This window comes from Hypanus sabinus, chromosome 2, assembly GCF_030144855.1.
Source record: "Hypanus sabinus isolate sHypSab1 chromosome 2, sHypSab1.hap1, whole genome shotgun sequence".
Taxonomy (NCBI): Eukaryota; Metazoa; Chordata; class Chondrichthyes; order Myliobatiformes; family Dasyatidae; genus Hypanus; species Hypanus sabinus.
Window position 1 is genome coordinate 55,716,242 of NC_082707.1, and position 18,301 is coordinate 55,734,542.

Consider the following 18,301-nt stretch of genomic DNA (forward strand, 5'->3'; position numbering starts at 1 on the left):
TGTAACTGGTTTAGCCAACAATTAACACATCAATTCCCATTCTATGCTTGCTACACAATGGCAGAGATTTTTTTCTAAGCTTGAACACCATTGCTTTATTTAAAACATGAAAACTAACCTAATCATTTATAAACTCTTTCCATAATGAAATAAAAACAATCACCCTGTAACGTCACAATGTGAAATTCTTACCTTTATAAGAATTTTTCCTTTTAGACTTTGAGGAGAAGGAAGCTGGTATTTTCCATGACTTTCAATGGAGAATAACTCTAGTTTACTTCCAAGGATACTTTTTAAATACTGGACAAGCTTCTTCTGTTGTTGGATGCTACAGTGATTCTCAATAGACAGAATAACAGGATATCTAGAAAAAAGTCAACAAATAGCCAAGAAAAATTTTGAAAAGCCAAAACAAAAATCTAGTGAATTTTTTAAGAAAATTGAGTGTGGGTGAAGAAGGCTTAGGAAAACAACTTATTTTCAATATGTTTCGGTAAGTACCATTTATTTATTTGTTTGTTTATTTTAAATGATAGAAATACATAAATTCTTTTGGGCCAGATGATCCAATTTTGGTATAATCAACACAAGAAGTGCTATTAATGTTAATCAAATTGAGATGGAAGATTGCTCTTTGTACATCCAATCTTCACATGCTGGAACATTAACATAACTTCAGAAAATAACTTGCAAAGTAGAAATAAATTAATACTGCAGGGAAGTTAGAGAATAGGGCAAATTAACAAAGGTAATGGTCCAGTGAGACGGTTTGGAAGGGGATGATCATTTTGGATGGGATCTATCATAGGTACCACCATTCAACATTCTTCAGGAATTAGAGAAACAAATAGGTACAGAGATATCAGAGAGCTGTGAGTGCAACAGGCTTGTAATTAACAAGGTGATTTCAAATTAACTGCTATTACAAATTAACTGGGACTGCCATAGTACAAGGGCCCTAGGTGCGGTGAAATCTGTTAAATGTGTCCAGAAATGTTTTCTCAAACAATATGTACGTTGCGCAACTACAAAGGAGGCAACACTGGACTTCTTGTTAGAAAATGAGGGAGGGTGAATGATTGTGTCTGTGAGGGAGCACTTTGGGAGAAATGATCATAATTTTATGTTTTAATATAGTTATGGAAAAAGATGGGACAGCTCTACAAGTTAAAATCCTAAGTTAGGGAAGGCAAATGTTGAAAATATTATACCGGAACTCGCAACTGTTGACTGAGAGAGGCTATTGTCAGGTAAAGTTGTCTGATGAGCAGGAGGCTTCTAAGAGTCAGATAGCAAGAGTTCAATAACAGCATATTCTTATTACAGTGAAGGGTAAGGTTGACAGGATTTAGGGAATCCTGGTTGTCTGGTAATATTGAAACTCTGGTTTGGACAAAGGTATAAGGCAGGTAAAAGCAAGCTGCCTGAGAAGTACAAAAGATGTGGAAGTATACAAGAGGGAAAACATGAAATAGCTCTGAAAGATAAATGATAATCACACAAGATTCTACAAGTATATTAATAGCAAAAGGATAAATAGGGAAAGAACAGGTCTCCTTAAGGATCAATGTAATTGTCATCAAAGGAGGACATGCATGAATATTTCTCATGTGTGTTTACCATGGAGAACGACAGGGAATCAAAGGAAATGAATGAACAAATCTCTTGGAACTTACGAACATTACCAGAGAGTAGGTGCTTGCAGTTTTAAAGCATATTGTTGATAAGTCTCTATGGGCTGACCAAGTGTATCCAAAGATATTGTGGGAAATGAGGGGGGAAAAGCTGCAGGGGCCTTGCCAAAGATGTCTGCATCATCTTTAGTTGCAGGTGAGGTACTGGAAGGCCTTAGAAAGATTGCAAGAAGCCAGGGGAACTACAGCCCAATGAGCACAATATCAGTGGTAGGAAAGTTACTGGAGGGGAATCTGAGAGACAAATCAGGTAAAGAATGATTGGGGATTGTCAGCATGGCTTTGTGCATTTTTTGTGTCTCTTTAACAAAAAGGTTTTGTTCAACAATGGAAAAGTTTGATTGCTGACACTTCACTTTAGGTGCGCTGTGAAATGTTTTACATAGAAAATGGAGAACTCAGCTTATAGTGAAGAAATATTTCAAATATCTAACTAAATATCTAATTTAAGGTAGCATAAAATATTGAGCTAAGATGAAGATGGGCATCATATTATACAGGAGTATTTCCACAATATAATAAACACTATGTTAAGTTTTCATATATCATGATGCTTGTAAACTACATTGGTACATTGGCATAAACTTACACTGGAAATTGGATTACTTCAGTGAAAATGAAGCTGGCCCACCACAATAGCAAAATCTCGTACACACCTATTGATAACTGATGGATGTATCTTGTGAGCAAAAGAATGCAACATCAATCACACAACCATTCAATAATTATCTGATGATTTTAGGTTAGTAAAAGATAACACCCACTCATTTTTGATAAAAGCGTATTTGTTGATGGTTTCCACCACATCTTGGAACAGGACCTTGGAAGTGAGTGTATAACCATGCTGTACAATCGGCTCCCCATCTGGACCATCCCAGCAGTCAACTGAAATAAAGTGAAAATAACCTTAAATGTCTAGCAGGATTAAAGGCAATAGAATAAGTAACAACACAACACAGTTGCTGCTGAAGAATTATTAGAAAACAAAAAATAAAATAAACTTTAAAAATAGAAAATTTAAGTTAAATAAAATAGGTTAAGAATGTTACGTTCCTGATTTGTATTTCAAAATTAAATATTAAAGTTAAAAATTCAATATTAAGTAAAAGTTTGAAATTGAAAACAACCATGTAAAAACAAGAATATCTTCATTAAACAAATTTTTTCCATTCTGTTGATTTTTAAAAAGAAAATTAAACAATTCCACTTTCAGTATGTCTATATATAAAGAAAAAAGTATAACCAAATTAGAACCAAAAAATTAAAACCAAAAAAAATACAGCAAGAACACACAATGCAGCAGTATAACCTGAGTGGTCCATCAAAATATCGAATGGCTTGACTTAGAAACTCGGAAGCACATGGCTCATACTCGCAGACGAGAAGGAGGGAGGAGCAGCAGTGAAGTCACTTAAGGGATTATAGAATGAGCTACACAGAATAAGTTGTAAAGAGCTTGTTTGGTGTCATCAAATGCCCCAGTCATGTCTGCTCAACAATCAAGCATGTTATTAGGGGTATTGCCTTTAAGTGCACTACATGGGAGGGCATAAGTTCAGCAATGATAGAAATTAGCCATACCTAAAAACTCCTGCAGATTTTCGGTAATGTGCAGTGGTGGAAAATCCATAACAGCAGCTACTTTTGATGCGAAGATTTTCACATCTTCTGTGGAGATGCAATGGCCAAGAAAGTGAATGGTTGACAACCCAAACTGGCATTCAGTCGGGTTAATAATCAACTCATGTTGACTTAAGCAATGGAAAGGTGAGGGGAGATGAGATATGTATTTGGATTTGTATGCAGTGGTGACAAGTATGTCATCCAGGTTAAAAAAAAAGAAATCTAAGTCTTTTATTACAGATTCCAACGGCCATTGGAAAGTCTGTGTTGCATTTTGCAGCCCCAATGGCATGCACAGAAACTCAAAGAGGCCAAATGGGGTTAACGCAGCCATTTTGGAAATGTCCTCCGAGCACACAGGCACCCTCAACTAAATCAATTTTGGAAAAAATTAACTCTCTGGCTAAACGTGCTGAAAAGTGTTGGACATGTGGGACCAGGTAACGATAGGAGTGGTGGCCTCACTAAGGCGTTGGAATCGCCACATAAGCTGCAACCACCATCAGACTTGGGGACCACATGGTGGTGTGAAGTCCAGGGGCAATTTGATCAGCATACAATGGCAAGTTTTTCATGTTGCCAAACTCAGCCTCCACGGTTACCAGCTTTTCTATGTGAGGGCATGGCAGGCCAGTTATGAAGTGTGGTGTTTGACCCCATTTTGTTTTGTGACTGTAGTAGAGGATGCAGACTTGGTGAGCGTTGGAAATTCACCCAGCAGTCGAGTAAACTCACATGCAGTGCTGCATGTACTTGATAGAGTCATTGTGGGGAACTTACAGTGGGGAGCAGGGTAACAAGCCAAAGTCCTTGACATCCACAAGCCAGCAGTTCTTAAGATCTACTCACAGTCCTTGGGCACACAGGAAATCTGCACCAAGCAGAGATCTAGCCATTTTAGACAGGAAAAAGTCCCATGCGTAACGTTGCCCACTGAAGCAGGACATTGCCCATCGTATCCCGTAAGTCTGGATCCTGCTTCTGTGAGGATTTGTCACTCTTTGCCTTCCCATCAATAGGCAATACTGGCAGCACACTCACTTGAGCACCAGTATCACACAGGAAGCATCGCCCTGAAAGGGTGTCCATAATGAACAGTAGATGACTCTGGCAGCTGGAACCCATGGTGTTCACAGACCTCTGATGTCCCAATGCGCTGGCAGTGTTACAGCTGCGAGATGGTCAGCACTTCTTAGCGTTTGTATCAAAGTGAGTGTGGTAAAAACACAGACCCAGCGTAGTCTGTATCGTGTGCTTATGTCGGACATCTTGCTGACTGGGCTTATTGAGGCAGGGAAATGAGGAGGAATTATGCATCTCTGCCCGGCTGAGTGTAGACTTCCAGCTATTTTAGCAAGCTCCCTATAGTCATTCACGAGTGCATTAGCAAGGGCTATGCGTACTTCATGAGGCACTTGCTGCATGAAAAGTTCTTTAAAGATAAAGCAAAGATGTTGATTTCCCTGGAGAGATAGCATGTGGTCCATTAGCTCTAAAGGCTTAGCACTGCCGAGGCTGGGCAAGGAGAGCAACTGTTTGCCGCGCTCAGACTCCGAAAGTCCAAAAGTCTGTAAAAGGTGAGTTTTCAGCAATGGTATTTATAGTGTTCATGCAGGTGTTCTAGTAGACTCACCTCTCTCACAGCTGTGGAATTACTGAGTGAAGCTACCACATAAAATAAATGTGGTGTTGGCCACGGTGATTTCCCGCAACATGAACTGGGCCTTGGCTTGTACAAGACAAATAAAAGCATTTTACTCCCAGAACTCCAGCAGTTTCAAACCAACTGCATTAGCTGACACATTCAATAACTCTGGAATCATCCTACAGCATCAGGATCACCAATGTAGGTTTTCACAAATAAAACTAAGTGAGTCATTTTATGTTTAAGAAAAACCGTTACACATTTTATTGAACTCCAAAACCTGAGCACAAAGTGTGGCAAAAGGACTTCACAGAATTACACCATCATGTCAGAATAGCCTCTTAAAGTGAACCAGAACTCAACATTGGTGGCTGTAAATCATGTACATTTCCACCAATTACATCACCCCGAATGGTGTTAAAGGACGACATCCAAATGGACTTTAGAATACATCTTATGCCCGTCATGAATTGAGAAATGAACTAAACCCATCTGTAAAGAATATAGTATCTGTCGCTAAGCTGAGGAAGGAAACTAATGGCTTTACTGCTCTTGCCAGAATATATAATTTAGAACAGACACTGTATAACTACCTTCCACAGAGCGACAACCAGCCTGAAGCACCCAGGAATACATATCGATTTTGGATTGAGAAAGGAGTTGATCCCCTGTCAAGTAAGTGTTGTGCGATGAAGCGATAAAGTAGTTGCACAAAGGCTGATCCATATCCTGATTTACTTCATTGTGCAAGGGGTTAAATATGTCACATGCAGGGCTGCGCATGAAGTTAGTAAAACCTGGATGTGAAAGGAGAATTAGTGAGTTGATTATGAGCAGGTTTTGCTTTAAATGCATTCATTTTAGTTACCAAAACAAACTATTTCCTTTGGGGACTAACATCTATTAATGGTTAATAAGCACAGCGAGGATGAAACATTGTAATGATATGGAAGTCCCTTGGTCTCAAAATCAATAAAAATCTCAAAATAGCCTAAAGACACTTTAAAGGCAATTTAGAATTTAGTTACCAGTTTGGATTTGAAGAATCCACAATTCCAGATTTGTAATATTATGCTGTTTATTACTTTTCTAGACATGTTGAATGAATAAGGCTTTTCTGATCCGATATGACATGAAGTACTGCACAGCATTAAATAAATTTAAAAACTTTGAGACCGATGCGCACTATTACATTTATTGATATTTTGAAGATGTGCCATTATTAAATTCAGATAGCAGATTAATGTAACTTGACTGAAAAAAGAACAAATATCCTTCTTTGGTAGGACTTAGAAAAAGTTAAAACTTAATAATACTCTATAAAATCACAGTTCTTTATGTTTAAATATGTCATGATACAATTCCAAACAACCAAAGAGGTTTTCACAATGATATGTAACTTGCTTTTCAGTTTTGTCTCCAAGTCCTGATTTGTCTGGAGACTTGTCAACCCAAGTAAAAACACTTGGGGAGAATAAAACTTCAAAACTAATGTAAAACTAGAGAACACCATGGTTCAGTTTTAAAAATTCAATTACTTAATATCAGTCTCAGCATCCCTTAGTAGTCTTCAGGCTTAATGTCACTTTGTATTCCTTAAAGTTTTTGTTTAATGTTCTTGATTAATTGAAAAGTTATTTTATTTACTTAATGGTTATCATTTCTTTTATCTCTACATGCACCAAAATGCTAAGCAATTAATATGATTCTTCAGTGACATATATATGCCCAGTAAAAATAAAAGTCTTTGGGAAAATTCTATTAAACAGAATATTTATGTTAAGGAGCAATTCATTTATAATGTGTCATCAGAAACTCAGGATGCTCCAACACTTTCCCACATCCAGTAAGGTATTTATGAAGTGTAATGATTATTAAAATAACAAGGAATATACTGTTAAGATTATCAGTTATTCTACACATTTATGTATTACAATTTTTCTCACTTCTAATTCTGAACAAATGAAATTAATGCACCTGCTATCTGGAAACTGTATGGAAATCTGTCTTCATATCACAAAGTACTCTATATACATGGCACTTTTTTTGTACTCTCCACCTATTAGCTCTGCCCACCAAAATCATTAATTCTTTAATGACCTTTATATAACAGTGGCATGTTGGATGGAGTTGCAATTTAACACAAAAGTACAAGCAGAGATATGTTTATACTAAACATTAGTACTTAATTGCATTTTTAAAAAATACTAAATTTTAAAACTATTTGCTTTTATATCTTTATGTTACTTAATTTAGTAATAGGTTTTGAACTTGCTGTATCACGAATTGCGAGGAGTACTTAGATCAAATATTAATCCAGATTAAATGCGGAAAACTTGGAATACAAAGTTCAACTATAGAAAGTCAATGCACAACCAGAGAGATAATCCTCTCCAAAATATCATGAACTTCCGCATATTTTCATTGGATCAGGAATTAGCTCCATTACATCTCCCACCTCATTCTTACTCAGACCAACTATAAAGAAAAGAAAATCACAGACAGCGACTCAAGAGACTTCTTTGTTGCTGAGCATGATAAACAAACAGAAAGACATAAAATCCCAATCTGAGCAAACCCTGTTTGCTTCATCGAACTCAGATAGTGGTATTGACTCTCAGGTTACTAACAACTCCACTGCTGGCACTGGCATGCCTCAGGTAGACTGTAATTCAGAACTTCACTAATGTTGCTGGATAAATCATTTTCTTTGTAAAACAAAACCATAATTTTGATATCCTGGGACTTCCTAGAACTCTGTCAATTCTAGAAACATCTCACCCAATCCGAAACACTGTCTAGATAGCCAGGGATATTAAAAGCAAAACTCTTAGACAACTTGGTCTAAGAAATTCTAGCCACTGACACTCAATGATTATTTATATGAATGGAAAAATTCAAAATGCTATATTCTGGCACAACTCCATTATGCTGAGCATGTCACAGTAATGTTACTAAACAGTTCTATTTAGGTGAAAAGTTAATGACCCGAAATATTAATTCTGATTTTCTTACCACAGATATTTAGAACACAGAACAAACAGTACAGTAAAATACAGGCACTGTGGCCTACAATGTTGTGCCATTTAAACTACTCCAAGATTGCAGCAGAGAACAATTCTCTCCTGCATAGCCCTCTATTTTCATTCATTGATGTGCCTTATCTAAGAGTCTCTTAAATGTCCCTAATGTATCAGCCTGTACCACCATCACAGCAGTGTGTTCCATGCACCCACCATGCTCTATGTAAAATAAAACTACCTCTGATATCCTCCCTATATTTTACACCAATCATATTAAAATTATGCCCTCTTGTATTACCCATTTCCAGCCTGGGCCTAAAAAACATTGGCTAACCACTCTGTCTTATAAACCGGAGCAGAATCAGGCCATTTGGCCCATCAAAATCCTCTGCTATTCCATCATGGGTGATGTATAATCCCTCTCAACCCCCATTCTCCTGCCTTCTCCCCATAACCTTTGAAGCCCTAACTAATCAAGAACCTTTCAACCTTCACTTTAAATATACCCAATGACTTGGCCTCCACAGCATCTGAGGCAACGAATTCCATAGAATCACCACCCTCTGGCTAAAGAAATTCTTTCTCATCTCTGCTTTGAAGGGACATCTCTCTGCTCTGTAGTTCAGGTGCAGTCTAACCAATGCCTTATAAAGCCTCAGCATTACAGCCTTGTGTTTATATTCTAGTCCTCTTGAAATGAATGCTAACATTGCATTCACCTTCCTCACCACCAACTCATCCTGCAAATAAACCTTTAGGGAATCCTGCACCAGGACTCCCATGTCCTTTTGCACATGATATTTTAGTTTTCTCCCCATTTATACCCCTTATTCCTTCCACCAAAGTGCATGACCATCACTTTCCTACACTATATTCCTTCTGCCACTTCTTTGCCCATTCTCTTCATCTGTCTAAGTCCTTCAGCAGAATGCCTACTTCATCAACACTCCTTGCCCCTCCACCTTCTGTATCTTCGTATCAGAAATGCTCTATAATCCAGGCAGCATCCTGGCAAAATTCTTCTGCAACCTCTCCAAAGCTTCTACATCCTTCTGACCAGAACCGAACACCATACTCCAAGTGCAGTCTAATCAGAGTTTTTAATCGCGCTACATTACTTGATGGCTTTTGAACTCAATGGCTAACTCAACTAATGGCTGACATATCATATGTCTTCTTTATCACCCTATCAATTTGCATGGCAACTTTGAGGAATCTATGGGCATGGACCTCAAGATCCTCCTGTTTCTCCATACTGCTAAGAATCCCGCCGTTACTTTCGTATTCTGCCTTCAAATGCAACCTTCCAAAATGAATAACTTCATACTTTTCTAGGGTGAACTCCATCTGCCACTTCTCAGCTCAGCTCTGTCCTTTGTCAATGTCCCATTACAATCGATAACAACCCTCCACACTATCCACAACTCCTCCAACCTTCGTGTTATCTACAAACTTACTAATCCCAACCATCCATTTCCTCATCCAAGTCATCTATAGAAATCACAAAGAGCAGGAATCCCAGAACAGATCCACGTGGAACCCCACTGGTCACAAAGCTCCAGGCAGAGTACTCTCCATCTGCAACCACACTCTGCTTTCTGAATCCACATGGCTAAGTTTCCCTGGATCCCATGCTTCCTGACTTTCAGAGTGAACCTACCATGGAGAACCTTCTGAAACACCTCACTAAAATCCATAAACAACACATTCACTGCTCCACTTTCTTCTGTCACTTCCTCAAAGAATTCAATCAGGCTTGTGAGGCATGACCTGCATGTCACAGAGCCATTCCGACTATCCCTAATCAACCTATGCTTCTCCAAATTTGTAAGATATTTTCTTCTATTTTCTTCAATAGTTTGCCATTATTGATGCAAGACTCACTGGTTTATAATTTCCAGTATTATCCAGATTACCGTTCTTGAACAAAGGAATGACATTTGCCATCCTCCAATCTTCCAGTACTATTTCTGTGGCCAATGATGATGCATAGATCTCTTCTCTCACTTCCCCTAGTTGCATCAGGCAGCAATCTTGCTGTTTCTTTATCATTTTTTTTAATGAGGCCAAGTTGCTAGATCAACGCTCAACCCAGCAGGGAATGATTCGAACCCGGGACCACTAACCTCAAAGTCTGGTGCAGATGTCACTACGCCAGAGGCCAGCATACTTCTCCTAGTAACCTGCAGTATATTCCACCCCTGAGACCCCTATTCTAATATATTTCAAAAACTCCAGCACATCCTCTTTCTTAGCATCAACTTGTTCCAGTATGCCATCCTGTTCTATGCTGTCCTCACATTGGTTAAGGTCCCTCTCACTGGTCAATATCAAAGCAAAATATTCATTAAACATCTTCCCTAAATCCTCTGTCTCCGGACATACATGTCCTCTTTTATCCCCGATCGGTCCTTTTCTCACTCTGGTGATCCTGTTCTTCATGATCATGTAGACTGGGCTGCTATTTGGGGGGGGGGGGGGGAATATTCAATGGAGTTATTGCTCCTTTCCTGCTTCTGACTTCCATCTACACTAATGCTAAAAGATGCCTCCACAACGTCCTCCTTTCTGTAGTTTATAATGCTATCCCTGATTAACAATGCTACTCCCCCAACTCATTACATCCTTCCCTATCCCTTTTGAAACATCTAAATCCTGGAACATCCAGAAACATTCCTGCTTTTATGACAGTCAAGCCTGTAATGGCCACAATGTCATGGTCCCATGTACTGATTCAAGCTCTAAGTTCATCACCCTTGTCCCCGATACTTCTCACATTACGGTAAACACATTTCAACCCGTTTGACTGACTGCATTTATGCCCTATCCACTGCCTATCCCTTCCTCACAGTCTCTCTACGTGCTGCATCTATCCTTACATCAACTACTCCACCCTCTGGCCTATCACCCCCGGTTCCCAGCACCAGCCAACATAGTTTAAACCTTCCCCAACAGCTCTAGCATAAATGCACACAAGGATATTGGTAACCCATCCCTTCTGTAGAAGTTATACCTTTACCAGAAGAGAACCCAATGACCACAAATTTGAAACCCTGTCCCCTGCACAAATTCTTCAGCCACATGTTCATCTGCCACATGATTCTATTTTACCCTCACTAGTGCAATCTAGAGATTACTATCATTGAGGTCCTGCTTCTTAGTGCCCTATACTTGTTTTTCAGGACCTGTTCTTTTTCCTACCTTTGATACCAATATGTACCACAACTTCTGGCTGTTTACCCTCCCACTTAAGAATGCCGTGGACCCAATCTGAGATGTATTGAGACAATCTGAAACTCAATCTCTACCTACAGCCATTTGCACATTTATTGTTCCCATTACCTTCAACTCCCAAGAGATTTTGCTGCTTCTTTGCCTCGCTGACTTCAAATTTTCTTATAATATCCATACAATATTCTATTGTCACATTGTACATCTGTAAAGAATAAAGAGACAGGTAAATCTCATGTGCTTAACTTGAGAAAAATGATATGTGATGCAAAAAAAATGTTACACAGGGCTTAATTCCATATGAATTGAATTCCTTGGAATTGCATTTGAACTGTTTAAACAAAGTTTATTCATTAAAAATATAAATGAATTTATATGCCACTGTCATCCTAACTCATACCAAGTCATTTTCATCAATAATTCCCATACTTGCTGACTGATATTAATTAAGCAATTGCACTGATTTTAAATTCTTACCATTGTTTTCACTTGTACTTCCCTATCTCTGAAATTACATCTAGTCCTACTAATCCTACAATGTCCTCTAATTCCAGTCTTTTGATGAACTCCAAATTTAGTTGCTCTTTCACTGGTGGCTGTTTAATGGGACCAGCAGAATAGAATTTCCTCCATATGCCCCTCAATTTCTCAACCTCTCTTATCCCTAAAGCTTCTCCTTAAATATAAAATCCTTATTCTCTAATGAGATAAATATTACTAGATAGCACTCATTTACACTGTCATAAAATGATTCTGCACCTTAAAGGCCATTCATAAATATAAGCCACTATTAACAATTAAACTACCATGACATGTTGCAGTCTGCATCTTGAAGCAGACTAGCATTTTTTTTTAATTCACTTGAGCTGCAAACCAAAAAATTTAAAATTGGCAGGATACTCTAAAATTCATAAGTGTTCATATTGGAAACAATACTTGTCTAAATAAAAAAGGAATCCACAATATTTAATTTACTTACTTTTTGTTCTGATTTGAGAAAGTGAGCAAATTCTTCCACAGTTAGATGGTCTTTCTTGTTACTATAAGCTTTCACCAATAGGAAGAGATCCCGTCGCAAAGACATCATTTTGTAGAACACAGAGAACTCGTTAAGATTTAATTTGCCCTTATTTTCACCTGTGTCAGCTTCCTACTAGGAATTGGGGGTAGAGGGCAGGAGACAAGGGGAAAACAATTAAGGGAAAAGATTTTCCAACTTCAAGGACCAAGTTATTTCAAACAATGGATGCAGTTTAAGATTTGTATTTAATCAAGATAATTCTGGATAGGATGTTCTTTTTCTCCACAATTTAACATCCACTGTTTTCCACTTTATCCAACTATCTAAAATCACCTTCTAGATTCTATACTGTTTTCATTCGTTATAGTGATCAACCAGGAGAAATAAACCATTTTGTCCCACAAGCTTTCCTTTACTTTTCTCCTCATAAGCTTAAAGTGGGAAGTGTTCCCTATCCTGTTGACATCCAGACTAGAAAATGGAACATCCTCTCCAGTATTTTAACTTACTTAGGTCACAAGTACATCCAAAAATCAATTATAAAACTGTTACATATTGCTTTAAAGAATATCCCATTTGGAAATGTTTCTTTAACAATGAACGACAAGTACAACAAAGGAATTTGTTGATAAAGTAACAATTTAAAACAAGTTAATGTGGCATAGTCTCAACTGTTAATGGCAAAATATGTAACATTGTATACAAAGTAATAAGTATAAACAGAAATGAACCAATTCTTATGGAATAGCATTTCTTAAATCAAGTATTATAGATCATTTATTTTTACAAATTTAAGCAAATTAAGACTGAATGCATAGCTCATGGTAGTGTGGAAGTGACTTTTATTCATAAGGCACCAGCACTGTCACTGGGTAAGAGGGAACCTCAGGTTCATGAACCTGAATAGCCAATAGTCCTTAAACCAAAAAGAAATGTGGGGTAAAGGTGCCCGCAGCTGTTAAAAAAATTGTAGATTCCCCCCCCCCCCCCATGGGTTCCCGGTCTTATTCCTACTTTTCTTTATGTTCTTAGAACTGACTACATTTTATTCTCACTTGCCAGAGGAACAAGATTATATGCTGCTCTGTGGCACAAAAGGCCATTGAATTAGTTACTCTATGGCTATCAAATCTCAGCAATCATTTCAGAAAAGTCTTTGAGCAGAAATTATTTTATTTTAATTTTTCATTTTTCAGGAATTGAATGTCACTGACAAACCAACCGTAATTGCCGATCCCTAATTGTCTTTGAGAACCTGGTAATCAGCAACCTTCTTGAACCATTCCGACTGGATACGGAGTTCCAACCAAGTGACAAGGAATGACCAGCAATATATTTCAAAATTAGCATGAGGGGTAAAACCAGAGGTTGGAAAGTGAAGTCATCTACCTTTAATATACACTTTCACCTCCCCTCTCTCCTCCTCAATTTGGCTTCATCAGCACTTTTTTGCCCTCCTCTCTCTACATATATCTTTATCATACAACAGCCACTGTCTCACAGGTCCATCTCACTCCTCCCTGGCTCCATTTGCACAATAACCCCTTCCTCACTGGGTTCTACCCACTGCCTCACCGCTCCCTCTTGGCTCTTTATGGTGGCCATCTCTCCTTTAAACTCTCAGTCCTAATGCAGAGTATCACCCTGAAATATCAGCTATCCTTTTACCTCTGCAGATGCTGTTTGAATCACTGAGTTCCTCAAGCAGTTTGCTCATTGCTACAGAGTTCACAACAACTGCAGTCTTGTGTCCCCTTTACTTCTATATTTTAATGGCTGAAATACCACTGGTGTTTCAGTTGCTTGCTCTATATTAATGTAATGCCCTGGTTAAGATGTTTGCTGTAGGTACTTCATTTTAGTTGCTCTCTGTAGAAGCAGTGTGTCCTGTTGGTAGTGTTTGGGTTTCGGATGAGGGGCTGTGATATTTTCAACTTAGGAATATTGTGTCAACCAATTAGGATGGTCAAATTGGGAGAAGGTTTTTGAGTAAGCTGGGTGGAGAGAGATTTGTGAGACACCCGATGGGGTTGAAGGTCTTTCTGGCTGTGGAGAGGACAGGAGGCAAGATGGCTGAAGATACCGTGGGATGGAGCACCCCATTGTACAGTGTGCTTTGTGCAGATGAATGGCTCCAAGGAGGAAGGGCCAATACTCCTGAGAAAGAGCCCTTTTGCTTCAGATGGACTTCGAGCGTAGCTTGGAATGCGTTGTGTGCTTTTATGCAAACTTTAGATCCCCTGCATGAGTAAAAAGACAACTTCGACATGAGTTCCAACAATGTGTACATTTAGAGAGGTTTTAACTGTAATGAGAGAGTTTAATTTTTCCCTTTTCTCTTTTTCCTACGAACTGTTTGATAAAACTGATATTTGTAAATATACTTTGCTTATAATTTTATGCAGTGTATGAGTTGTTATTTCTTGACGACCAACAATTGCGCATGGGCAGTACTTCCACAGCATTCATTCAAACTGAGGTTTCTTTAATCGGAACATCACGACATTCCTGTTTGGTTGAGCCCAAATCATACCAACCTTAGACACCTATTGCTTATGAAAGGTGGCCTTCTCACCACTGAGTCCTGTCGCTATTAACCAAGTTTCCATATGAATCTGGTGGGGGGCTGCATTAAGATTAACATTCTCCAAACTCTATATTAATGCCATCATTTTCAAGTCTGATATATTTTAAAATGAAGTGCATTGCTTTGCATGCTGCACTAGATAGTTTCACATTATAGACCATCTGGTACAATCTTGGTTCTTCATTTAACTTGTTTATGTTCATTTGTAGTCTCCTAAGATTTAGATGTCAGCTATTATTGGCATGAGAGCAAACCTCCACTCAAAAGTGTTTCTAAGAATGGTTAGCACCACTGGACCCTGAAGGATAGCAGGTAACAAAAGTTGTACAAAAAGGAGGCACGTGTTCTGTAATAATTCCTAAAGCTACTTCATTAAACCATCACATGTGTCCTACTGGACATAGATTTTAATTCAATGCATATAATATTTTACTTTGCAATTTATTTTGTTTTCTGCATATTTTTCTTGAATATTTACAACAAGCTATTCAGAACTTTTGAGCTTCCTTAGATCATGGTTGACTATGAAAACATTAAATCTGTCCCAGAAGATAGTATTTTCCCCTTCACAGAGGCACTTAACAATAAGGTAACAGCTATGATATCTCGCTTCCAATAATGTATTTAAATAATGATATCTTTAAGGAAAGAAATAATTGAAACTGAAGTGTATAAAGTGCATATTCTAAAGTGTATGCAACTGTAAATAATTTTGCAGAGACAAACTTATGCATATAAAAAGCTCATCTTCATCCATGTTTCCAGATTGCATATTTAAAACAGTTCTAACATTTAAAAATTGAAAAATATACATAATAGTCTTCAATGGTTTATTTGAAATGAAGATAAATACAGAAATCAAAACATGCAAGCAATAATAATCCTCCCATTGAGATTGATTTTAAATTTTATAATATAATGAAGCTTAGACTCAGTTTCTGTAATCATATTATCTATTTCATCTGTCCAGTGATAAAAGTCAAACTCCAGATCTTCAGTGATAGGAACTTCAATTGTGAACGTTGAATTATTTGATTTCATTTTGTAAATTTCAATTAATTTGTATCATAAATTTTAAGAAAAAACAAAGATTTTGCATGTATTTTAATATTTATATTTATTTTTAACTTTTTAAATTTCATAACAGAGGCTCAGGCACTGTTCAACATTCAAGAATGGCAGACTTTTAAAATCTTCAGTCTCAGGATGATTAGAAAAATCAGAGAGGGGAATTTTTGATGAAATTCACTTTGCAGTAGTCGACAAGTATTGTAAACATTGAAGTAAAATTGTATGCAATCATGAACAAAAATATTTTGGGATCTGGCTTATTTAAAACTATTTTAACTTCTAAAATTTCTCAACAGAGACTCAGGCACTGCTCCACGCTCAAGTACAACTAGAACAGGTAGGCTAGAGGGCTTCAGAAAATGTGTAGCTATGGAAACATTAACTGCAAGGGGGTAATTGCCAGAGCAGTCCTAATTAGCAATCTCAAGCCCAAGATATTTATTTAAAACATTACACTTTTAAAAAAGATAAATTAGATTTTATAGAATATTATCCTCCATTAGTTTTCAAATAGTTTACAGAATTATCTTTATTATACTTTCTAGACCAAATAATCTTCAAAGTTCTTAAATGTACACACACTGTATAAGTGTCTCTTCTTCAGTCCAAGGCAAATGGTTTCAAGTAAATCAAGTTTTCCATAACCTGTGTCCTATACTGCAGTCATGCAAATTGCTCCTCAATGCAGATATTTAATTTGTTCCCGTGTACAAGTTAATACAGAACTTAACTGCGAAACAACAGTCAAATAAGTCATCCCTTTACCCTATATTCTATTCTGGAAATACTAAAAAGACAAAGTGAAAAATAATTTGATAATTTTAAAAATATGTTATTTGTATGCTGTCAGATTAAGCACTGTTAAGTCCTGATGTTCTAAAACGTTACTGGAAATAAAATGAAGATGAGACCTAAAAACCAGAAATAAAGTCAACAAAGAGGTGGTCGTGGGAGGAAGATGGGATTGCTTTGAGTCAGTGGACTGGGCAGTATTCAAAAATTTATCAAAGGATCTTAATGAATACATCACAGCTGTAAAGGACTTTATAAAAGTCGTAGATATATCCCCACAAAATCATTCAGAATCTTCCTCATCAGAAACCCTGGAGGATCATGAGATTCACAATCCACCAGATTAGTGGCATTCTGGTCTGGTGACCATAAAATACAAGAGGTTCAGGTATGACTTCTGGAAAGCTATCTCACTTGCAAGGTGACAATTCTGGACCAAACTATAGGATGCTTGACAGGTCTGGCAGGGCTTGAATGCTATCACCTCCTACAAATTGAAACCATACGGAATTGGTGAAACCAAGTTTTTACTCTCAAATAAGCTCAATGCCTTTTATCCTTGCTTTGTCTGGCAAACCATGAAGGCATCTTCTCAAATTCCCACACACCCTGATGACCCTCTGATTTCAGTTTCTGAGGCCAACGTGAAAGTATCCTTCAGGAGCATGAACCCACGTGGATCTTCTGGCCTAATGAGGTACCTGGCCAAGTAATGAAAGCCGTGCTGATCAACTGGCTGAAGTCTGAGGTTCCCACCTGCTTCATGCAGAGTTCAATTATATCAGTGCCTCTGATGAGCATGGTAATATGCCTCAGTGACAATCGTCCAGTAGCACTTGTATCCATACTAATGATGTGCTTTGTGAGGTTAGTGATGAAGCATATCAACTTCTGCTTAAGGAGCAAATTGAATCCACTCCAATTTGCCTACTGCCACAACAGGTCAGTAGCAGATACAATTTCATTGGCTCTTCAATCAACCCTGTAATATCTGGACAGTGGAGATGCATACATCAGGATGCTCTTTATTGACTATAGCTCAGCATTCAATATTAACATCCCCTCAAAACTAATCAATAGGCTTCAAGACCTAGGCTGTAGTACCTCCTCGTGCAACTGGGTCCTTGACTTCCTCACTTGCAGCCCCCAGTCAGTTCAGATTGGCAACATCTCCTCCACAATCACCATCTGTACGGGTGCACGGGGAGGCTGTGTGCTTAGCCCCCACTCTACTCACTTTATTCTTAATTCTGTGAGGCTAAGCATAGTTCTAATTCCAAGTTTGCTGACAATACCACTGCAATTAAAGGTGGTGAAGAATCAGCATATAGGAGGGAGATTGAAAATCTGGTTGAGTGGTGCCACAACAACAACAGTTTACTCAGCCTCTGCAAGACCACAGAGCTGATTATTGACTGAGCCCATCTTCATCAGGTGATCAGAGGTGGAGAGGGTCAGCAACTTTAATTTCCTCTGTGTTATCATTTCAGAGGATCTGTCCTGGGTCTAGCACGCAAGTGCCATTATGAAGAAAGTACGGCAGTGCCTCCACTCTCTTAGAAGTACGAAAACACCAGTGACCTTGAATGAGAAAACAGCAGTGGAGAAAGCCCA

General features: G+C 38.0%; 1 protein-coding gene across 3 annotated transcripts in view; it reads right to left on the reverse strand.

Annotated features, from left to right (window-relative positions):
* The window catches only part of plch1 (phospholipase C, eta 1), a 97,878-nt gene that overhangs the window by 52,058 nt on the left and 27,519 nt on the right, over nt 1-18,301 (reverse strand). The window contains exons 6-10 of one of the 3 annotated variants that reach the window (XM_059946347.1): nt 12,196-12,366; nt 11,328-11,421; nt 5,556-5,759; nt 2,459-2,579; nt 193-364 (exon numbers count right to left, since the gene is read on the reverse strand). In XM_059946347.1, the coding sequence (XP_059802330.1) occupies nt 193-364; nt 2,459-2,579; nt 5,556-5,759; nt 11,328-11,421; nt 12,196-12,366 (762 nt within the window). Of the gene's footprint in view, nt 1-192; nt 365-2,458; nt 2,580-5,555; nt 5,760-6,939; nt 7,116-11,327; nt 11,422-12,195; nt 12,370-18,301 lie in introns of those variants that run through there. The other 2 variants (XM_059946355.1, XM_059946363.1) reach the window with 2 other exon arrangements.